The sequence below is a fragment of the Micrasema longulum genome, unplaced genomic scaffold (genome assembly GCF_059751315.1).
Source record: "Micrasema longulum isolate JH-2025_06_02 unplaced genomic scaffold, ASM5975131v1 h1tg000662l, whole genome shotgun sequence".
Taxonomy (NCBI): Eukaryota; Metazoa; Arthropoda; class Insecta; order Trichoptera; family Brachycentridae; genus Micrasema; species Micrasema longulum.
The window spans coordinates 883,790-909,535 of record NW_028277858.1 but is presented as its reverse complement, the minus strand read 5'-3'; the positions used below and the strand labels follow the sequence as shown (position 1 = coordinate 909,535).

Here is a 25,746-nt window from a genome sequence, read left to right as displayed (position 1 = left end):
AGCGGAGAGTTAATTATTTCCGAAGCGAATTATTTTTCGAGATTATAGACGAATGCGGGAGCTACCTGCGGAACGTTTATATATATATTTATGTTTCTGGAAAATTATTCCATAAAGCATCCCGCAACTTTACTTTACTTTAGAGTATAGGAAGACTAGAGCTTAGGAATGAATTACATGCGTAAAATACGACATGTAATATAAAGTACATTTACATTTATAATAATCAGATACATTTTGTTAGGCTGGACCAACAGCTTTCTTTCTTAATTTTATCGAACACAACTTATGGAAAATAAAACACAATGTATGTTCTTATTATTTACATTTTATTAGTTCATTCCAAGTTCGGTTACAACGTTAGAAACAATTATAACAATATTCACCCTCCAACCAAAACATATTACATATCTACAAGAATTAAAAAATAGATGTATATTTTTATAAAACTTCAATAATATCAATATATCCATAAATGAGATAAAAGGGAAGACAAGAAACTGAAATCTATAAAAATTAAATTTTACTAAAATTTTATAAAATGGAATGTTTTTATTTCCGTAGAAATCTTTTAGCCCAAAAATCTTTTTAAAAAAGGACTGTTAAGGAAAAATCATTTTCTATTTAAAAAAAAATCTAAATGGTATAAACAAAATAATAGATAACTACTTTTGAAATGTAATTTTTCATAAATTTAGGTATGTATAAAAATGTTCCTGTTGACATAATATTCTATTATACAAAATGGATGAGATATGTTCGGGCATTGTATGGAAAGTAGAAAATGTTTGATTATTCCCACGATTATTATTACTATAGAAAAGATATGTGAAGGCATCGCCTTAGTCTACATCACCAATAGGATCTAATGAAATTCTGTTAATTTATCATATAACATACATAATTAGGTTTTCATTATTGTCCAATATTCCAATGAATAAGTACATCGAAAAATTATATTCGTTACATGCATAGAAAATGGCTTAGACTATAAGAATGATCAAATTGTGAAACGATAGAAATGTCAAAAATTTAAACATTTTAATGACAACAGCGAAGGAGGCGAGGCGAAAACATGTTCAAAAATGTCAGACGCAAAAAGTTACAAAACCTATTGCAAAACATTTATTTGGCATCTTCAGGACTTAACTGAGAAAGGTATTAGATAATAGAAACATGTTGCGACATATTTACATGAGATTTTATATACAGGCGCATTGAATGCGCACATTCCTTTAAATTAGACTATTATTTGTGATAAATTGCATTAGAAAAACTAGAGAGGGAGAAACCACAATATTAGCTATTATGTTTAAAGAGATTCACTCACATATGATTAGTTAGTGTTTAAGGATAACATCATAAGTCCGTTCGAATGTTTTTCGTTACAATATTAATATCGTGTAAATCACATTGTTTTCATTACTTCACTAGTAAACTGGAGATTCTTTGTTTTCACGGTGCCATTTCTTCAGAGTTCTGCAAACCATCAAGTGACTAAAAAAATAATATAAACATTTTAAACAAATGCAAAGAGAAATGGTTATGGTGGGTTATCATAATTGAAATCAAAATAACTTTTATCAGTAGTTGATCTACTGATGTAAGTTATTTCATATTCAAAACATATCAGTTAATTAGATTTATGTTATTTATTGCCGATTCTTGATGGAATTCCATTGAAAGTATACAATAATAACTTGTATTTGAATATAAGTTATAAATTAAAAATACACGGTACACCTCCACTTATTTATTTAATCTTCTGAATTCAGTCTGAAGTTGCCTACTAGAGGGTGAAAGCGCTTATTTGTCGTCAAATAAATGCGTTGAAGTGTACCGTGTATTTTTAATTTATAACTTATATTCAAATATAAGTTATTATATAATATCAGTTAATATTTAAAAACAACATTTATTTCACAATTCGATATTTCTATGGGTTTTGCTTTACTGAATACTAGAATATGTTGATTCAATTTGGCCTATATTTTCAACATCTACAATCATTTACATATATGAAATTAGTGATTTATTTATTAGTTTATTTTTGCACCACAACAGGCCAGGAGGTCCGATTACAGTGGTGAATTACATCCCAGAACACCCAGGCATGAGAAAAATCACATTTTAATTTTTGTGCTGTCACCGGGAATCGAACCCGGAACCTTTCGTATGTGAGTCAAGCTTCTAGACCACTACACCACGGAGGCCGCCTATGATGAGATGAATAAATTAACTTTATACTTTATCCACTGAATTTCTGCCAATTTATTTGGACATGAAATTTGACATGATACATTTCAATTAACTTTTACAAAGAAGTTGAATTAATTTAAATATTCTGGATTTAAAATTTTTTAAAAGGTTAAAAAATGTGAAGTTAACATTTTTTCATTAACAAATATAATATCCTAAGTAGTAAGTAGTAAATATTCACCCTTTTTCATTACAGCAAATGTTTGAAAACAATTCTGAATGAGATTTTAAAATATTTATTAGGGATAAGAGGGAAAGAGACGTATAATTAAAAGACGCGTTGCCTTACTAGCCGTATCTAGGGTTGTCCTCTGACAAAAAAAACCGGACAAGATTTAAAAAAATATTATTTAATGACAAAACAAAAGAACAAACTACACAAAAGTAATCTTAATATATAAATCTATTTTTCAATGTATTTTGCATTCGATGCCCACTGCTTTTAATACAATTTTATTGCCCGAGATTGCATCTCTAAATTCAGTGCAACTTGCATTAATATTGAGAAAAATGCACAGTTCACTTCTAACGGTGTTTACGGCCAAACGATTTCTTTCAACTGACCATAAAGTCTTCATCGCGCTGAATATTCTTTCTACAAAAGCATTCGATATGGGTATGCTACATACGTATTGTACGATTTTCAACAAATTCGGTGCTGCTTCCGTATTGAAAAATTTGCACTACATTTTAATGGAGGTGCCTTCGGCTTCGAGTGAAGGAAAAACACTTTCAAGTGCAGCCAGTTCTTCATAAATATTTTCAGGGGGAGTTTGCTGCTTCCATGGAGATAATGACCATAACTCAACACGGAACACGGATGGCGGGCGGCGGGGGGCATCTGCTCGTCGAGCACCAGAGTTAGCGGTGCCGCGCCGCGCCGGGTTTTTTTTCAGCCCAAGTGCCAAAAATTACACGAGTTTTTTAAAACCGAACCATCTTTTGTCCGGTTTACCAAGGTTTTGTTGACCGGACAGACCGGAAAAAAAACGGACTGTCTGGTCAGAAACCGGACATCTGGCAACCCTAGCCGTATCTGATATTTGAGGGCATTGGAAGCAAAGATAGCAAGCTCCCGTTTTGGTGTTTTCGAGAAAAATGATAAAAACTGCTACACTAATGCCAAAGAGAGTCTTCATGTTAGAAATGTTATTTCCACTGAACTCAAACTTTATTAGAAACACGAATTCAAAAAACTTTCTTAATATTTGTATGGCACGGCCATTTTGAAAATTTAAATCTCAAGCCTGTCATTGGTCAAATAAAATGGCTGATGGATATTGCTGTGCTTCCAAACACTATTTTCAAACCATCAGAAGTATGATTTTAAACTACATTTGCAACTCAACTCGTGATTTTAATAAAAATAAAGTTGATAAACTACAGAATGACGTCATAACCAAAAGAAATATTTTTTTGGAGGTTGCTATCTTTGCTTCCAATGCCCTCATTTGGCAAATATCGCGTTGCCCTCAAATAGAGATAGCAAATCACGATACATATGGAAAAATCGTGTGAAAGAGAGATAAACATAGTTCCTCAGTCCATATTTCTGCGTAGCTCGTGACCATAACTATGACACTGGATGAATGTTATTCTTTATGTACTTTAAAATTAAAGTGTACTTTAAACATAACACGTTTGCGACTTATTCATTAAATTGAAATAACACATTCTGTTCTGTTCTGTTATTCTGATACTCATAAATGCAATGCAATTGAATAAAAAATAAATACAACCTTCGGTCAAAGAGGATTGACCTACTACTCGAAAAGTGTACAATCTACTTCCATTATTCATAAGGACAATTAGTAAGTTCTCACAATATTAAATTGCTATTAAGAAATGGATGGTGGAGGTGGGTAGCGCACGGATCGATGAGTGGATCAAGCCAAATAGGTAAAATGTATGCACTGTTTATGAAAAAAAATTAATTGGTCTATATAAATTGGTTATATTTTTTAGGAATATTTTTGTTTTTTATTGTTTATTATGTTAATTATAATTAGGTTAATTGGATTAATTACGTTTTTTTATTGTTATTATTATCCCCGATCACTGGACTACGCAGTTTTTATCAGGTCATGGTAAATTTAATCAAAAATTATTTGTTTTTAATATTGTTGACTCCTCTTCGTGCTGTTGCGGATATCCTAACCAATCTTCTGAACACATCCTCTGGTCTTGTCCCTTTCCCCTTCTCTATGATTACCGAATGGAGCTTCTCGCTACTATCCGTGGCATACAGATATACAGATCTTGTGGCTTCCAAAAAGAATTTCAAGTCTTTTAAAAAGTTTCTTTCAGCACAAAGATGCTAAGGCTACCAGATTTCAGAGAGCTTCTTCGGGCAGCTTTTCTCGTTTGACAATGAGCAAATTTTCCGTGTATGTTGGCACTGCCAAGGAGAATTATGTCCTCAGATGCGGTGGGCGGTATGTGGTGGGCAAGCTGTGTTATTATTATGTTAACTTTGTTAAATAGCTAATCTTAGACATGTTTCACATTTTGTAATGTTTCCCTCAGCACGGGACACCTCAGTAAGGGAACATTATTATGTATAAAAAAAAGAATACAAACAATGTAAAAGTATAAATAAATAAATAATTAAAGAATTTTATCATTATACAGACCGCAATTTTTCTTCGTAGCGTCACTTCTGATAAAGCTGAGAAAGTCGTCCGTTAGATATGAAAAGTGAGGTAGGCTATTACCCACGAATTGAAATGCCATCGACTTCGCGCTTGTAACGCGTCAATTTAATTATACGTATTTGGATGGGGATTTATATGTTTGTCGAACCTGTAACAGTTTGTAACATTCGATTGAAAGAACAATGTCTCACCATCAGTGGCAGGGACGGGGGCTGGGGCGGGGAGGCTCCGCCCTCCGGCCCCTAGGGCGGCAGACCGTGCACACGTGCGGACAGGAAGTTGTGGAGGATGAACACGGCTGGCTTGGGGCTTCCGTCCATGTCAAGTTCCTGTAGAAATATACATTATACATATATAATAAAATATGAAAATCATTACGCACTGCTCTGTCGTTATATTATATATACAAATATAATTATTATGCCTTAGTAATTTTAAAACTATGTTTTATTTTCTTTTTACATTAATGAGCCTTAAAGGGTTTTTTGAAACATTACAAAATCAAATGCAAAGAAACAAAAGAAGCAAAAGAAGATACAGAAAAAATAAAGAAAAGCAATAGTATTATTGAGATAGTGAAAAAAAGCAATAGGTCGATAATTATAATTTAGAATGAAAATACTTGACGGAACAAATGTTTGGATTAACTATATTGGATACAAAATACTGTTTGTTTGGATACTACAGTTTCATTGATTTTTAAATGCTTTTGTGATATTCAAAAAAGGTTTAATAATGAATTAATCATTCATAAGAAATGGTGTCATATTAAAAAACTTAATGTTTATTTATCAAAAGAAAACAACAGTCATTGTAACAAAAAAATTAAATATTAACAAATAAACCAAAATTATAGGCCAATAATAGTTTTCTTTATATAACTTAATACAATGCCAAAAAATAAAAAAATAGCATACCCGATAAGGATATATGATGTTATATTATCACGAATAATATTATCAAGGGCATAACTTTCGATATTTATTCCAAAATAATACCGTTGTAATAAGAAAAGAAGCTCCGTAATATTTTGTAAATATTTTTTTAATAATACTTCAAACAAAATAAAACTTAACCAAATAATATTATTTATTTGAACAAAAAATATTTCTTTATGTCTTCTTAAAATTTGATTTGGAATAATTGGAAATGAGGAACTTCGGCCCTACAGGAAATTGGATACAATAAATATTTTCTTGCGCGCGGTAAAAATTAGAGCATTAAATTGTACGGCAAAGTTTCTTAAAAATGTAGGAAAAAAAATAAAAATATTTAAATAAAAACGCACTACTTTGATAGACGTCACGTGAAATCTGTGAAGTATATCCGGTTGACTTACCGTAAACGAAGTAATGGAAAGAACTAACAGAGAACAACCTCTGACGTCACATGAGGAGTTATTTCAGAAATACAAAACTTAAAAAAATCATAACTCTGATAATAGGATATATGAAAAAAAAAATTGTCTTAGTTTAATAGTCTATTAACAAATATAAAAAATTTTAAAAAAGACACTGAATTTCCTCATTGCGCACTTTAGTCCTACTTACGACGACAGTATTTTGGAATAGATTAATGTTACATATGAATAAATGGAAATTACAATCACTAGGCTATCATAATTTTGAGATGTTTTATAAACTTATGAACAGTATGAAATTTCAAAAAATAGTAAGCATTCAAGCATCGTACAGTCAATTCAAATATTTATTACACTTTACTTATGTGTGATTTTGTGTTTACTTGGTTCTCTGACAGGCACTAACACGCTAACATAGGCTTCGAACGCACTGTACGAGTACGCGTAATTTTTTTGTTTCTATTCATATTCTGTCTTTATTTTTATAAACATTCAAAAAAATATTATATACACGTGTTTCAGGGCCAGAACTCAAAACTTCAGAGGAACATTCCTCATGATAAACTGAAAAAAAAAATCCTCATATTTGTTTTCCAAAAACTCTTTGTTTTAATTATTTGAAAACATAGTAAATCCTTAATTTCTCTGACTAGCATCCCATCCACTAACCCCTACTCCTCTCCTACCCAGTCGCTTCCCTTGTCCGCGTCCGGTGCGATACGTTGGTCAAATACGTTTTTTATCTGAAATTTTTATTAGAGGCTTCATTTTCAAATTATAAAAAAAACATAAAAAGAGTTTTTGGACAAAAAAATTAGGATTTAAAAAAAGTTTACTTTGAGAAATGTTATTCTGAAGTTTCGCGGTCTGGTCCTATAACACCGTGTATAAGTCACCCATATACGTATAAGACAGGTATTGGTTTATATATTTGAAGTATGTTATTTTTACTTTATTCATGACATACATAAATTATTTTCCTTTTAAAATTTTATTTGCACACATTGTTTAATTATTTTTTTATATCTAAATATGTGTTTTATATAAAACTGCTATGTTATATATGTATAGTATTTATGTAAAATAATACTTTTATATTTAAGTTTTTCACATTATATTGAAATGTTTATATTATTTTTAATGTGTATCTTTTTAAGGTAAAAGGCACTGCGTGCCGTGTATATTAATAAATAAATAACATTCGCTCTGCACTGCCTTTTACTGAAATAAAAAATATATTATTTGTACATACTAATTTAATTTCCATACAACTCTATTTTAACACACACTTTCATTTCTTAATTTATTAATCTTCTTCATTTCTTCATTTATCAATCTTCTCATTCTTGGGTGCAATGATTCTAACTTTTCTACGTTAATTTTTAAGTGGTTACGTGATTACGATTTAAACATGGTTACGTGAGTTACGTCTTACATTTTACTATAATAGTGAATAAAAAACCAGTATGAATAATATTTTATACTCAAGTACTTTGATGAAGTTAATTCACTAACGAAATAATTTCACGTCGAGTTTATTAGAGCATCAAATAATATTATACATTAACCCCTAAGAGATATTTCTGAGCGAGATAACAAGGCGTTAAATGCTGAGTTCGCAAGAAGCAAGTACATAGTACGAGATACGCAGAGCCGTAGTTTGGTGTAAATGGTGCTAAGAACGTCTTCAACAGCCGACCGGGGAAGACTAGATAAGTATAGTAACAATGTTGGAACAAAACACTTTAAAACAGATGTCGAAACTTTCATTTTATATAACGCGGGAAGTCTGTACTAACAACGCACTAGTAACTATAATTATACATTTTAAGTTTTTTTAAAGGTTTGTTTTTTTACTATTTATATATACTTTTTTTTAAATTAAATCTTTTACTTTGTTTTTTACAATGTTTTTTTTATTTGAACAAGGTATTTTGCTATCTTTTTTTTATATGGTTTTTGCTACATATATATTTTTTTGTACTGCGTCTTTTTTATTTGTTTTTTTATTTTTTATTAAAAACAAATAAAAATACAATATAACAACTAAATACAATTTTTTACATTAATCAAATACATATATTTACATTAACGTTTCCCATTACGTAAAATAAATAAACAATTCTTGTGTACATAATGGGGAGTGACGTTTTACAATAGTTTATTTTATTTTAATTAATAATATTTTTAGAATAACATAAATAAATTACAAAAAAGATATAAACGATGTTTTCAAACAGTGATACATAGAGAAGAATTATAGATGTATTTTTTCACTTCATTCTTAAATATATTGTATTCCTGACTGTACTTTTTATTATCTTTGTTCATTTCATTAAAGAAAAAGATTCCTCTGTAAGTATAATGATGTTGTGCAGTAGTTGTTTTTAATTTAGGAATTAAGATATTACCACCTGTTCTAGGTCTCGTACTTACGTTTTGAGACCTAGAAATACTACTATTTATTTTATCTTTATGTATTTAAAGCAAAAAATTATTTTTCTATAGCAATTTTATATCTAAAACCTTTTTTTTTAAATAATTGAACAGTGGGAAAAGTATACGGTTTTTTCAAAATAATTTTTATAATTTATTTTTGAATTTTTTCAACCGGTTAAATATTTGTTTTAAAAGCACCTTTTTACACTAAGCTTTTTTTTTAAGCACTGTTTTACTTTGTTTCTTACTATGTGTTTTGTATTTACTACGTATTTTACTGAGTTTTTAAATATGGTTTTTTACTATATTTTTGACTATGTTTTTTTACTATGTATTTACAAAAAAATTGTCTAGCAGCATGCTTTTAGAGTATTTTTGCAAGTGCAGCAGTGGTTGAATAACCGACTGCCATCTGAAAAGTGGGGGTCGATACCAGGTAACGATGGAACACTGGAGCCCCTATCAACAAAGGACTATGCCGCACTTGACTATCTTGAACACCATTTTTTTATGGATGTGCGTCTGGTTGTGAAGGACGAAGTGGATGTCGAAAGGCCGGGACAAAATGCTTTTAAGCCTGCGGCAACTTCCTGTCAAGGAACTTGTACAAACGGAATTCCACCAGAAGACGAGGAACTCGATGAGGATTTTTTGCCAGCAGATGAATTTTGAACTTAAAATTATTCAGATTTTAAGAAAGGGTACTATTGTTTTTATATTCATATAAACCTACTATTTAATGTAAAAAGTAAGTTTTAGCCGTGTACCTACTAGGACGAAAAATCTTCAATATATGATTTTTCATGATTTTTTTGTATTTTGTCTGCCTTGTATCTCCGGAAACATTACTTCTTTAAAAAAATACAAGTGAATTTTTTTATAGATTATTTTAATTACTACAGGGTATTCGTAAAACATTTTTCGCTAGGACTGATAGTTTCGGAGATATTTGAGAAAAACCGTGAAAAAGAACCTTTAACCCACCTCCCCCCCCTGCCCTTAGCGGACCCGCAACCCTCATGGACTTTAAGTATGTTATGCAGTAGCTACCGACAAACGATCATGCCAAGTATCAAAACTCCGGGCTTTTTTTCCTTCGAAAAGTCTAATTTGCCTGGGCTATAATGTTTAGGTGAAACTTTAATTTGGCCATACAGATTTTTTGTCGTTTATTTAGCTTCCAGCTTTTATTAGAGCTCGAGTACGTGTGGCATAAACCTTGGGATTTTTTGCATCTAAACTACATACTCGGATTAAGTTGATGTCGTCAAATGTCGCTTAAGCTCCTATGGCTATCAGCGCCTCACATTATATCATAACTTCTTACTGCCTTATTCAAGAAATTGTTTAAATGGATTTAATTGTGTGCATATTAATAAGCTAATGACAGGTGCTTGAAAATTATATCCTTATCATATAGTTAAATTCGAATTCGCTGTCAAACGAAAATTAAGAATAGTTTAATTTACTTAATAATTGGTCGCTTCACTGATGAAACAATCTTAGAAAGCGTTTTATAAAATATTCGATTCCGTAGTAGTAATAAAATAGTTAATTAAACAAACAAAAACTCTGAGGGCCGCGATTATGAACGGCTATCTTCATCGGTATACCTTATAATCAAAAATAAATGGGAATTTGGCAAAATACTCGCCATTTGCGACGATACGTTGATCCCAACGCTTTGTCCAATCCAATTGTCCATGCACTTTTCATAGGCCTGCAAAGGTTTGGCTTTTAGCTCTCGCAGTGAATTCTCTTTTATGCCATCACTTTATTTACTAATTTAATTTAATTTATTGTGTTTATGGCTTATTTGGTGCCATGTCATAATAGAGGCAATCAACTGGTAAAGAATTGACGATGTTAGGATTCGTTCTGCGTACTGCCGGGGTTTTCAACAATACCCGCGTGCTGAGAACTCTTTACAACTCCTTGGTGCGGAGTAAACTCGAGAGTGGTTCGATGATTTAGGGGCCTCTCTGAAGTACTCTCTTATGATAGAGAAAATCCAAAAGAAGTTTCTAAGATATCTCTACATGAGAGAGTGCGGGTATTATCCTTGGTTCTAGCCGGCCGAGTTTCTCCAGGGTATGTTTGGCTACAACAGAAACTAGAAGAAATTCGTATTTGACTACACATTTTTATCGATTGTTGCGCGGTATGGTCTATAATCCTGGAATTATGGTGACCATTGGTTTGTAGATTATTACCTGAGACAGTGTCAACATAGATTGTTTCATATTTCAATATACAGGAATAACCTGCCGATACGGAGATAAAATTAATTTACTATACAACAAAGTACCAAGCGAAACAAACAAACTTAGCGAAATTATAAATAGAAGTAAATTTTAAGCATAAACTCAACATACTTAGTAGAAAACGAGTCAGCATAAAGTCTAAACAGCACAAAACGCGCAAGCAAGCGCTCTGCGTATTCAAATGATAATAACGCCGGATAATAGCATCAAGTAGAGAAAAATAAAAGTTTAGCGCTTGCACGACAAATAAAGTAGATTGAACCGAACTCACGACATTTTCCGCGCAGATTCTGGCAAAGTCTAGCATCAGACGGAGATAATAATTGAATACGACAAATTAATGGCGGCGGCGGCGGTCTCAGTGAAGATAGTGAAGATCGGGAGACTGGAGAAATCCGGAGTAACAATACGAGCAATTGTCTCGTCGCCAGGTGGGGCGCTGGCGCTGTCGCAGCCCCGGGACGACATAAATTACTCTATCAGGCGCTGAGTGATAAAGTACGCACTTCATCCTGACGTAGGTACGTACTGTGTAAATATCTGTTGAGAAACCGTCTCTCTAGACTGCTGAAAGGACTTACAGGAAATATACCACACTGGGGATATACGAGTACATTCGTGTTACTAAATTATTTACGACTGCCGTAAAATCTACGGGAGTGTGCACTTTTAATTAACGATTGCGGTTATAAAACTGAATAACACGTCAAAAGTGAAAAGTCTTCTAATCTCTACATATCAGTTATACGTAATAATATGGTGTAAAGCGTGAAACACGTTTAGTATAATAACAGCGATTTAATTCCACTAAAAAAAACACTTTAATGATATTTAAAAATTAGTCAAAATCACAATAATTGATGAAAAAATTTTAAAAAGGGATGATCGTTTATAATTAACATCTGTAACAGTACCTACAATGAAGTTTTTATTTTATATTTGTTCAACAAGCTGTAACTCGTCCCTTAAAATTCAATAAACACATAAATAGATTTTAATACTTTGTTTTCTTTCAAATGTATTAATACTGTAATAATGTATATATTTTATTGAATAAAGACTATGAAAAAAAAAACAATAAGCAGTTTTTTGTCAAATTAGTAGGACGCGGTCGTCAAGAAAAGTCTTATAATTTATTTATTTATTTACGGTTCTATAAACCCTTTACATAATTACAATGAAACCAGTAAAAAAATACAACAAAAAAGCATAATATTAAAAATAACAAAACCATCGATAAAAGTGTACAATAGTAAACAGCATTTATAAAAAAAAAGAAATAAATATTACATCTGTAACAAACATACACATACAATAGCAGTTTTTAAAAAAGGTAAGCGAATAAAAATAAATAAATAAAGTGCTTTAAAAGGAAAGTAAAAAAGTTTACATCATGGTATATATGAATATTAACACTAAACAATAATAAATTTTTAAAATAATTAAAGACACAAGAGTAAAGAGTTAAAACAAAAGTTAGGAACTAATCATTCCTTGAATTTTCAATTATTAATTATTTTTCAAAACATAGGACTTGATCATCAGCGGCGTGGTAAAAAATAAATCTAAATCACCACTGTATTGATATTCAAGTCGCTGCATGCGAATAATTGGTGAATTCAATGAATAATTAGTACCATGATGATGACTGTAAAACAAAAAAATTAGTCTTGTCGGTCTATGTGGACTACGAAAGGTACGAAATTTAAATAATTTCCGACAAATTCTCTGAATTAAAACTCCGGTTAATTATATTTAAAAACAAATATGAACATTTTTATTTAATTCAAAGGAAAAATATTTTAACTAGGTACGAGATGAAAAGGATTAATTTTAGACAAAATATGTTCATTTGAGAGTTAGATTTGTTTATATATTATTATATGTTTGATTCATAAAAGGGTGATACAGAAAATAATAAATATGAGGTGATTGATATTATTTTACAATGTAAGCTTGCGATCCATCGAATGCAACACCACACCATAATGACTGTCGAAAATGGATCGTTATTTTTATCCATTATATAAGCTGTCAAAGTACTGGGAAATGATGTATCGGAATAAGTTTTTATGGTGTCCGCTCCGCATAATGTTTGCTTTCTGGGAGTACTGTACACACGCCACCCAGCACTAGCTAGGGAGTATTAGGACCTTATTACAGAACATGAGTCAAGTGACAAATAAAGAAAACTCTTCAAACTGCGAACAAACGATGCGAACAAACCGTTGAACTCGTGGATACAGATCAGATCAGATCAGATCAGAATCAGATCAGATCAGATCAGATCAGATCAGATACAGAACTTAAAACTACCTTTCGTTCGCATTGATAATTTGGCCGTTTGAGAAGTTTTCCATTTATTTATTTATTCATTAACGGACATTGTCCATATATACAATTTATAGGATTTAAATATTACGATAAAAGAATAGTTTAAAACATTTAAAAAATAGAAAAGAAGCATTGACAAACATTTTGATATCTATCATAAATATAGGGTCAAAAAACCAATGAATGGCCGTTTAAGGTAAAGCTTGTAGTAAAATCAACATTAAAGGTATAAATTTGATTATTTAAGCGTACAAAATAAAAGAAAACAATAAAAAACTCATTAATTTTTCTAAGTACTTTTACTTTTTTATTGAAATACGAGTATTACAATTATAATTAATACAACTCTAAAAAAATAGCAGAATCAACAGTGAATGACCACACTACTACCCCAGTAAAAATAATACTCAGATTTAGTTACATCATAACATTATAAAACACCCTAACACATTATAATATGGATATATTCAAATAATTGCATAAGAAATGGCATCAAATAAAACACTTACGACACCTTTCCTTATAAAAACACTATCAATCTCAGAACAATAACGGGAAGACGCACTATTACCTTTTGACAACTCACAGTCCAAAACGGATAGATTTGTTTCTTAACAAAAGATGTGTCCGCCTACTGCTTTTGTCATAATTTCTAGTGTTAAAATTTTTTTGACTGGACACATGAAGCAATTCTTATTATATTGTGTTTTATTAACCAATGATCATTTACTGGGGGGTGGTCATTTACTGGTGCTTTGACCCTAGTAAAACTATCTTTCATTCGTCTTTCATCATTCTATAAATTGTTTGAATTTTTGAGAGCATATAGCGTCAACGTAATTAATTTAATTTTTTTTTTTAATACAACTGCCATTTGATTAAATAAGGTTATTAAGCGAACGAAGATAAATATGACGGAAGTAAATACATGAGGGATTCAAATTTCTAGAATACGTGTTACAAGTGTTTGGGAAGAATCGTAAAATAATAAATAATTAAACATTATTTGTTCATCATTTCCACTAAGAATACAATCGTAAAGCATCGTAACATCACAAATATTTCAATGAAGATTCATTCAATTTGCTATGTAAATATAAATTGATCACACTAAACAAGTGAAACGGTATACCAGAATTTTAATAGAAACAAAAAATGCTCGTTACCGTTAATATATATAAAAAATGAGCGTTAAAATGTTATATTTTAACATTGTACGTTTATACCGGTAATACCGTTTCAAATGAATCACAAATTATACTAAAATACTATTATATTTCCGTCAAGTCATGATTTTCAGCGAGTTTTCCCGCGAGCTCCCTACTCCCTACATCACATCGATCAACCATTTTGATTTTTCCCCAAAACAAGCCAGGCTCTCTAATTTCCAGATGCAAGGGATAACATTTTACAGCTACGGGTCATAAAAAAAGAAAATATATTTTATGACGATTTATGTAACCTGGATACCATCAAATCACTCTAAAACACTTATAGTATTGTGAACATGATATAAGTACCCAGAACAAAGTTCCAGATGTCTAAAAAAGATTTTTTATATAAATGTATGTTTTTCAGTTCAGTTTCAATGGCAAAAAATGTAGGCACGTACTTGCAATGGAAACAAAAAATTGAATTTAAATAATTGCTTAAATTGTATTGTTATATCGATGATGGTAAAAGTTTTATAAAGCAATCTATTATCACTGATATAGATACCATAAAAGCACCACTTGCTTACTTTAGAAGATCGCCGTCTACTATTAGACATAGAGGTGCTTCATGACATACTTAGTGGACGCCTTGATAGTAGTTATCATTTAATGTCCCCGGCTACCGCACCCGTCACACGTCAAGCTCTCTATTTCATGTGCCAGCAGTTCGTACGAACTATGCCCAGAACTCTTCACTTATACGTTCTGCTCGAAAATATATAACTTTCCCTTTATTGATCTATTTGATTGTAAAAAAATAACATTTAAAATGCGCGTCTTAAAACATACTTTTTTGTCTTATACTTAGTTTCAATAATAAAGTCTTACTTTATCTTATTTCATTTTATTTTATTTTATCTCTAATTCTTAATATTTTATATATATAGTTATATTTTCGACACTTGACACTTGTGCAATATTTACATACATGTCCACCCTCATTCCAATATAACACCCACTCACCCACCCTCTTACTCATTTACACTCACACAAACACACTAGTATGTATTGTACGTGTATTTAATGTATTTCTGTGAATATCTGTCATTGGTTTTATTCTCCGTATATTTTATTTGTTATATTTTTGTTACATGTATTACTGTTGATATCCCTAATAAAAAAAATAAAAAATAAAATACAAAGCTATTTCCTCATAGTGGTAGGCAAAGACATACCTAATATATTGTTTATACATTTCTAGATTACTTACGATCTCTCCCTCGTCTCCGCCGAAGTCAAGCCACAACAGGCGCTCGCCGTCGTCAGCCGAGGAGCGCAAGCGGTGGAAGGGGGCGCGCCACAGCACGCGGCCCCCGGCGCGAAGGGCGGCTCCGCCCTCGTAGTGCAGCCACAGCTGGGCAGGCCGCCCCAGATGAGAGCACCCTGGGAACAAGATAGCGATAACACCATTACTATTGTAAATTCATCGTTGACTTACAATAGCAACCACAACAAATATTTGCTCACTTATTTATATTCGTAGAAATTTAGCTTCTTCGGAGAAAAAAACAGTCTCGCCAGAAAGTCTTAAGAGCGGCTAGCTTCTTCCTAATGGTGATTGGGACTATGATTTTTTGCTGGCATTGACAGTAAGCTTAGTCTTGTTACACCAGCAATTAATTGTCTTCGAAGCTATCCTCCCACACAACATGCACTAAATGGGCCTTACTTATAAATCGGGTATAAAGTCAAGCTTGAGAATAATAGTAGAATAATTTTATTTTTTTTATTTTATTTTATTTATTTCGAATACAAACAGATGTACAGGTTAAATGAATATTTTTTTTTTTAAAAATATATAAAATGTATACATAGTAGGGCCTGCCATCCAATTATATGTATTCACTAAATAATACTGTAATAAAGCGATAATGATGGTAAAGCAGAAAGTATTACTTATAAACCTCGCATAGAGTTAAACTCGGTTTTAATCTGGGATAGCGACCATTTACCTGCACATTATGTGGTATAACCCTGGAATAAGCACGCGATCTGTCAAGTGTCATATTTTTCGGTAATCAAAATGGATAGTTAATCCGTTTTTTAAAAATATTTTAAACAATTTCGAAGTCCTGTGACCTTCTCAATGCGATTCAAGTGATTTTCAATTATTTGTTTAAATAATACCTGAAATGTTTGTATGTGTTTAAATTAATTGTGATAAAAAGAGAATAAAGAATAAACTATACAATTCGTATTTAACTTCTCCTCTTCTTCCTAATTTTGATTTCTTTTTCTAACGGTTTTCTCCATGTTCTCGATTACACTGACAGCAGTCTCGATTTGACTTTGACGTTTGTTTGTGTTGTTATAAAAGTTACTGCGCACGCGCACATATCAGTATTGACTGTTTAAAAAAATTAAACATGAAATAACCTGTGAATGGTTATTCTAGGTAATAAATATTTTAATAAGTAAGCTTTTTTTATATCGGTTATAAATAGTTAAACCGGGTATCGTTATTTCTCAATATAAACCTGGTATAAGGAAATCTAATAAGTAAGGCCCAATAAGTTATCAATGTCCTTCGCATGTAGGTAGTTTATTAGTTGCTAAACTAACAAACCTAGGCATACATAACTTTTGTGCTTGCACATAATTTATTTTAGAAATATAAAACGGGTGTTTCCGTGCTTATGCGTGCATTATTTGATCGAAGTACAGCTTTTTTTATTTCAACAGTAAATTAGATCAAACAGACATTATCAGAATATTTGGATATCAAAATATTACTTATAAAAATAAGAAATAGCACACTATTTCATTAATCGGATCGCGAGGCTTTTATTCGTGAATCCCTATTATTGTAATTTGGTTAATAATAATAATAAGGGATGAATGATAAGAACGGAACAAAGAGAAATGAACACCCTGAGTATCAAACACGGAAATCGTTTACTAAAATATGTCTGCGGGAGCATTATAAGAAGAGCCAGTGAGTAAATAAATCAATTGATGAGGAGGGGAAATAAGGTACCGGGAAGGTCCTTTCCGTTAATAAAGCATTTCCGGAAACCATTTAACAGAAAAATAATCGCGGTTTTCAATTAGTTTCTTTTGTAAACGAATCAATTCATAAAGCAGGATAACCCAATTTTTTTGAAAGAAAAAAAGAATAAAAACCGCAGTATTAAAACAGTGTTAACTTTGTTAATATGTATTAGCGATTATAAAATTATTACGTAGGCAGTTTTTTACAAAACAAGAGTAATGCTTACGTTGCATTCATTTCATTAATTTATATACTTTTTGGTATTAATTTGATACAATGGGTACTTATATAAGGTTGGAATTTTATTGAAAAACTATATACTGCATTGTTATTACAAAGCAATCATTGTCATTATAATAAAATATGGAAATCACAGACAAATAAAAATAAAGAGGCACTAGGAAAAGAAAAGAAAAATTAAAATGAGAAAAAATTACCCGAAGCTCGGGCAGAAATATCGTTAATAAAATATAAAAAACAAGTCTTCAAAGATATCAATAACTCTCACTTTGTAACTGACTCTTGTAGTAAATCACCCTTCGTAACTCGATACAATATCTTAAAAGATAAAAGCTGCAATACCTTCAAATATTTATAGACCAAAAAAGTACGTACTCAAAATAACACACATATTTCAACAAACAAGGAGAACCTATGTAAAAGAAATATAAATATAAAGGCATATATATATATTTATATATATATATATATATTGGCGACGGAAATCTATTACCGTGTAAGTTAAATTTGACCACTTTACAAAATATAAATAGCGGTAATTTCAATGCGTGTTCAGTAAGATTATGGCAATCAATTTTTTAAAACATTTAAATCTCAACATATTACAACAGAGATGAAGAACATTGAAGAGAATTGAAGATATATAGATGTTCAAATATGGGCATAATGGTGAATGTTATAGTGTGTAAAGTGGCTACTTAAACCAGCCATTGACAGGTCATAAGCCCTGTAGATGCCTAGACTTCTATATTACCTTCTCTCCAATGTTCTTCATCTCTGTTGTAATATGTTAATATAAACAGCTCCCCAGGGAGTTGAATCCAGTCCTTGTCTACGAAAATTCGGACAAACTCAAAATATTGTTGATTGAAATCTTACTTTACAGTTACGTTTAATGTTTTGTTTTTACAAGCAATGTTTAAATATGTTTACCGCCAAATGGCACGATGGATTGTCGTCGACGATATCCGGTAAGAAACCCTTCTTAAAACAGATATTTTTCTAGTATCGAGTTCAAACAGGGCTCAAAATATGCGTTTTGACATTCTTATCAGCGGAAAATACTAACAAAAGCTTGCATTGCATTATTTGTAAATGGAAAAAGGTAATAGAGTTTACGCCAAAAATTATATTAGCATACATATATTTTTTTAAACTTTCAATAACATTTAAGTATGTACTCCATTTTATTTGCCAGAAAAAAAATATTTAAAGACATCTTGAGTGTACGCAAAAGCCCTTTTTTTCATTTTCAGACAATTTTGTGTTTTTCCGTTTATATTTCGCTGTTTATTATATTCTAACTTATTATAACCTTATTATTGACTTAATGAAGTGATCACTTTCCACACCATTCTGTCAAAGTTTAAGCATCTTATATTTTTTCAATGATTCCTTCCATTATTATAAAGATCATTTTTATTTTTTAAAGAAAACAGTTTAAAGTACTTACGAAACACAAACTCCTTCTGCTGCATGACGGCCTCGTGCGCGCCGCTGACGAGCGCGCCCGCCCACGCCGCCAGCTCGCGGTGCGTCTCCGCCCGCAGCGCGCGCTGCGCCACGCCGCGCGCCGTGCCGCAGCGCACGCTGAGCACGAGCGCGCCGGCGGGCGCCGCGGCGGCCGCCCCGGCGGCGGCGCCCGCGCGCGCCCAGCCCACGAGGCGCAGCGCGGCCAGCGGCAGCGCCTCGGCGGGGGAGCCCCACGCCTCTACCGACCACGGAGCGACTTCGTATAATCTGAAATTTCAATTATATGTCATTTATTACATGGTGTTAGGATGATCAGGGTTTTTTAAATGGGATTAAAAGGAAATTTAGGGTTGATAGGATAACCTATGTTAGGCTTTTGCCAGTACTGTCACTCCACGCAACAATAATCACGCGAGTGAGCGCCTGTCAAAACAATACATAGCTAATATCCATCTAATATTAAACAAGTAAAGTGTTGCTAAAAGATTTTCTACAACCGAGCTGTGCCAGCGTCCACTAGACCGCCAACTCAAATAACAAGCTGCGTCACACATCCATCTTCACCAGAAGGTTCCAGCACCAGGTTAGTGGAGTTGCGCAACCTTTCCCAGCAATACAAAATAAGGTGAATGTACTGACCATGTGTGTTTGATTGACAACAAATAACTTATTTGCCGTGAGGGGTACACTGAAAGCTTTTAAAGTTCCCAGTTCTATTATTTTTTGCGGTTTGATTGTAAAAAAGTTTAATTTTTTAGTTCTTTCTTTTTTTGTATTTATTTTTATTTAAGAAGGTAAACATGAACAGAAAAATATATGAGAAAAAATAATGAAACCCACTTTACCGCGAAACCGGCTTGTAAGCAGGTTTCTTATTTTACGTTAGAGAAATTATATAAATTTAAAAAATAATATAACCATTATTAAGAACTAAAAGCATACGTATTTTTATACAGAATTTATATGCAAAAAATTAAATAGATGACTGTTAACATAAAAAAATAATCAATATAAAGCCTTGTTACATATAAGCCATATAATTATTTTTTTTCTTAAAAGTTTCGTCAATATTTTCTTTTAAGATCTGCTTGGGAATCTTATTGAAAATTTTAGTTAAATTAGTAAATAAAAAAATAACAGTAAATGTGCAAATCTGAAGAGAGATACTAGTCTTTAGGAATAGTTTTGGTAAAGGGCGGGCGCTTTTATTTTATCTAGTTAGCTTAGACTTTTGCTTATATTTATTTATTTATCTTTTTTTACAATTATATTTAGACGTTGGATTGTTGCAAAACAGCATTTTTTCCAACTAATAAAATAGTTTTTCATTTATTTCTCCGGTTATTTTATATTACACGCTAATGGATATTATAACGTAATCTTTATGCTATCTAAATAAATAATACCTAAATTGTTAATTATAGATTTAATTTATCAGTGGCGCATTTTAACATATCTCTGTATGATACATGTGTTTCAGTAATTATTAGCATTTGTGTGGTGAATTTAAATTGAATACAAAATACGAGTACTAAAATTTCGATGTAGGTACGCGTACTTAAATATGTAGATTTTATAGAAAAGGTTCCCATTTCACGTTTCTCTGTCGCCACCTACGTCCTACGCCCGTGTTATGAAGGGTGTTCCTTGACCACATCTCCTCCGGCGTCAATTTCAGGCTACACTAGACCATGAACAGAGTAATGGGATGGAAATGGTTTTAATTTTGGGCATTGCAAACATTCAAACAGAGGCAGAACTTCATTTCATCGTTAAAATATATTTTTTGGTCACAAACACAACACACTCGGGTCAATTTCTCATATATTTTCAGAAAAAAGAACTGAAAACCTCACACTTATTTCGCATAAGCTGGACAAATTCAGTACTCAATTAATACATTATAATACATATGAAACGCTTATATTTTTATTTTATTTTATTTTATTTTATTAGGTAATTCAACAAAGATACATACTAGAAAACATACAATTTAAAAGCATTCGTCGAAATAATTTAACATGCATATATATCTTCAATTATAGAATTACACAAAATAGATTTATACGTTAAGTTGTAATACATATTTTTTAATATTTTTGTTTATACAGGATACAATGCAATAAAAAATAAGTTGTACGTGTGTACTTATTGAATAAGATTTATTCCTAAGAGATTATTCGCAAAAGCTGAGAGAGTATCATGAAAAATGACGATTTTATTGTTTCTGCAGTATATATTATATTCCCGACACATGCGGGCCATAGGTGTGTGGTATGTAGCATTATTTGAAAACAAAGGCAGTTTAAATATTTCCCGATGTCTGAGTGTTCTCAATCCTGCATTTATTTGTATTTTATTTAGAAGGTTAGTATCTACTTTGTAGTTTAATATTTTGTACAGAAATTTTATATCGAAAACAACGCGGCGTTTTATCAGAGAATTAAAATGAAAAATAGTTAGTAGTTGCTCGTAATTTGGATTTGAACGTGGGTTAGAAATTCGGAACTTATACAAAAGGTACTTTAAGAACTTTTTTTGAACAGATTCTATTGAATTTATATGGTTTTGATATTGCGGACTCCATACGCATGAGGCATACTCAAGATTACTGCGAATCAAACTCATATATAGACATATAACAGTTTCCGTTTTTTTAAAGGGTTTGGTTACTCTCTTTAGGAACCCCAGTAGCTTAAGTGACTTACGAGTTATGTAATCTATATGATGTTCAAAATTTAATTTTGTGTCAAAATAAACCCCGAGATTCTTAATAATGTTAACTCTACTTAATATTTTATCACCAAGAGAGTAGTCAAAAAATATTGGGTTAATTTTACGAGTAAAACTGATAGAGTAGCACTTTTTAATGTTCAATTGCATATTGTTTTTATGGCACCAACTCAATAAAGTTTGCAAATCAGTCTGCAATTTAACACAATCCTCCACTCTATCAGTTTTATTAAATATTTTCAGGACATCAGCATACAAGAGAGACATACATTTTAATTTATTTGACAGGTCGTTAATAAAAATTAGAAATAACAATGGACCTAGGTGAGACCCTTGGGGAACTCCGGAAGTTGGAGAATAGGGCAGTGACTCATAACCTCTAACCATTACAACTTGACACCTATTTGATATATATGAATCCAACTCCATTTTATACGTTGATCTTTGTGAAATAAAGATGTAATATACTTTTAAAACTCGATTTGTCATGCTTCAACAACTCAACCCAAGTACATGCAATGAGGTAGTGATTTAGAAATTCACCGACTTATCAGCATTTTTTTTCTTTTCAAATAGAAAATTTACGTGTTCACGAAACTAGGGCGAGTGAAAAATAGAGCCGTGTAGCTAACAACCTGCATATAACTTACTCTCATTCACTTCGCTTCCTTTCAACGTAGAAAAACCTTCGCCATTCAAACGTGCTACGGATATTTTATGTGGTTCAGTCGAAAGAACTCGCTTTATTTATTATAATAACATGATACACTCACGCGCACTAGTGTGCTTTAGTATCGGACATAATATTCCTAGTAAATTCGAGCTTCAGTACCAATAATTACATACTTTCCTTATATGTTAAGTAAGGTGAGATTCACCGCACTAATCCAGGGTGAACTGGCTGAGTTACGATGCTAAAATAAGCGTGTGTCGGAACTCCAGCTATTAATTTATTCGTGCAGAAAAGGAACAATTTTCTTGACCGATGGAAACTCCGTTCTGACATGGAAAATACGCCATTACCGTAATTTATAATATCCTGCGGAGGTACAAAGCGGTTATTAGTTTAATTCATTACTAACTAAACAAGAATACCCATAGCTTTATTATTTCAAGACTATAATACCGCCGGCCTACCTACTCAACATTCAATACCAACATAAAATAATACCCACTACGGAATTGATTCAGGAATAACAGTGAGTACCCCCAGCCTATATTTGATGTAGGTAAAACTTGATTAGAAAAATATTTTCATATTTAAATCAATCTGTTGGTGTAGTAAAATAAGGAACTAGATTAAAAGTATGAGTGGTAATAAATATATCACGAGGCATTAAAGTAATCTGGTGGCGACATGCGCTTGTAGAGGGAAACTAAAGGGTTTCCCAGAGTACCTTCCCGAGACGCTATTTGCATTCCATTAATGAATGGACCAACGCAGCTCTGGCGCGGCCAATTTAAGTCAATTATCCCTTATTCCGGCACACTTAAGTCCGTCAGAAACGACATTAGCGAAATTGCCAAAAAAGTAGACACTTCAGTGGTTAGTTATACGGGTATTTGTAGGTCTTAAGCACGCAGAAAACGTCGAATCGTCCAAGCGGCTAAATTTTCCATAATTTACTTACATTAGTAACGTTATGATAGACTGATTCTAACAGAAAGAGAGTTTATTTAAGAATGAAAAAAGTCAGTCTTGTTTAAGTCATCGCTCTACAGACTGCGTGACATTTACCGCTCTGTCTATGTTTGTAGGTTTTTGTCTAGCTTATTTTTTTATGTTGATAAAATCCCTCGGGGTTTAATTCAATATTTGTCTTTCTATTTAGATGTGCTTAAAATAAGTATCGTATGTAGCTAGGTACCTACAACCATACGGTATGATACTAACCATAAAACAACCAAAGTATTTTAAAAACATTTGAATTAGTCAGTGGAAATTTTTGGTAGAAGCTCATTGTAATTATTCAACGCATTATTTCCCCGACAATTTTCAAAGAACAGTAATCTTTATTCTAGGCATAGCATAAAATTTGAACATCTTGCACCTATATTAAAAAATATTTTAAATATAAAAAGACTGTTGACATGATGCATTCTGTCAGTATAGCCTCGATATATTTAATTTAATAAATAATAAAGTGACACTTTAATCCACTTAGCTTGGTAACCGATAACCGGTTTCATTGCTCTCGCGACATCGTCAGACTACTTGTGTGGTTTTCAAGATAATAATTCAGTGTTTTTCCCACAAAACTGAGTGCGCCAACATTGTTTGATATTTCACTAATTTATTTATTTATTTCAACGCTGTAACGGCCGGCTTTTACAACATTAACAAATAAGTAAATAAACAAATCGCAGAGCGAAAACGGGATTTTTGGTCTATCAAACGAAGTAGAACGAAGTATCACCAAATCATCAACATTTAGTTTTGAAATTCAGTACTCGAGTTAAGCTTGAGCTTAAGGTCGAGTACACTTTTCTAACTCGCACTTTGCAAGCAGCTATAAAACAACAAGCTATTGCATTTGAACATAGTTATGCAGAAAGCAGCCAGTCCACAATTTCAAAAAATGTAATATTGATGTTATCGGGTGCAGTAAGGTCAATTCTATGTTCTGCTAAAAACAATCGGACCGCTTTCATACAAAAAAACTGTATTAATCACCTTCTGAATATGGTGTCAATCACAAAAATGGCATTTCTCAATTTTCAGAAAACACCCATAGCACTAGAAAAATTTTACGTTACTTTAAAAATTATTAAAACTGGTCAAGTACATAATTAAATTCTTGTTTGTAATGTAAAAAAAAAACTAGTGTATTCATCGTTTATCATTTGTTAAAGTCAAAAACATTCCGACTGTTGTGTAGATTTGATAATTCACTCTTTTCACAAAGGTGCTATTATCTCAGTTTCACTTTTCTACGGCTGGCTGCTTTCTGCATAACTACGTTCATTTGGTGTTGCATCTGAGCCGAAGAAAAGGTACGGCGATAGAGCCAGCTCGCGACTTCGTGCATGCTCAAAGTCCAAAACACCTTTTGCGTCCGCACGTTTAGGCGCCATCGATTTTCCATTAAGACGGGGCAAAAATACAGGAGGATGTGATGCAAATGGAGATGAAAAGAAAATCTTCAATCCCGACGACAATGCGCACCATAAATGGTTTAATCCCGCCAGTCGCTTTTCATTTCTTTGTCAGTGCCATTCCAGTCGTGTGAACCAATCGCGTAGCGGGACACGGAGGGACCGGGGGAAAATGGAATCCAGTCATTAAACGACCGCGTCGGTCGCTAGAACACTTTTTTTACGAAACGGGTATTTTTAAGATAGAGTACGCTCAACTTTATCGTACGTGATAAACTTTGGTATAGAACCATTTAAAGTAGATTACCTGATCGTTATGTTCACATTATGGGATCCTTACTACCAATGACGCAACGCTCGCTCACGAATATCTGGCGATTTAAAAAAAACTTTACGATTTTTTCGTTACAAATTTGACGCGGCTTTAATTATAAACTAAATAATTCATTAAATTATTTCATGACCAAATATTAAGAACTAATATAATTTTAATAAAGTTACAATTTCATATCAAAATTTTTCAATGACATGATTTCAAATAATTTTATGTTTACATTATGGGATCCTTACTACCAATGACGCAACGCTCGCTTACGAATATCTGGCGATTTATAAAAAACTTCACGATTTTTTCGTTACAAATTTGATGCGGCTTAAATTATCAACTAATTAATTTATTAAATTAGTT

The 25,746-nt window shown here is 32.1% G+C and overlaps 1 protein-coding gene across 1 annotated transcript in view; it reads right to left on the bottom strand.

Moving 5' to 3' along the window:
- Nucleotides 1-310: 310 nt before the first annotated feature.
- Syn1 (Syntrophin-like 1) overlaps nt 311-25,746 on the bottom strand; it is a 107,840-nt gene continuing 82,404 nt past the window's right edge. The window contains exons 5-8 of the mRNA XM_088229290.1: nt 19,210-19,496; nt 15,735-15,907; nt 5,105-5,242; nt 311-1,497 (exon numbers count right to left, since the gene is read on the bottom strand). Of these exons, the coding sequence (XP_088085416.1) occupies nt 5,156-5,242; nt 15,735-15,907; nt 19,210-19,496 (547 nt within the window). The 3' untranslated portion in view covers nt 311-1,497; nt 5,105-5,155. The remainder of the gene's footprint in view (nt 1,498-5,104; nt 5,243-15,734; nt 15,908-19,209; nt 19,497-25,746) is intronic.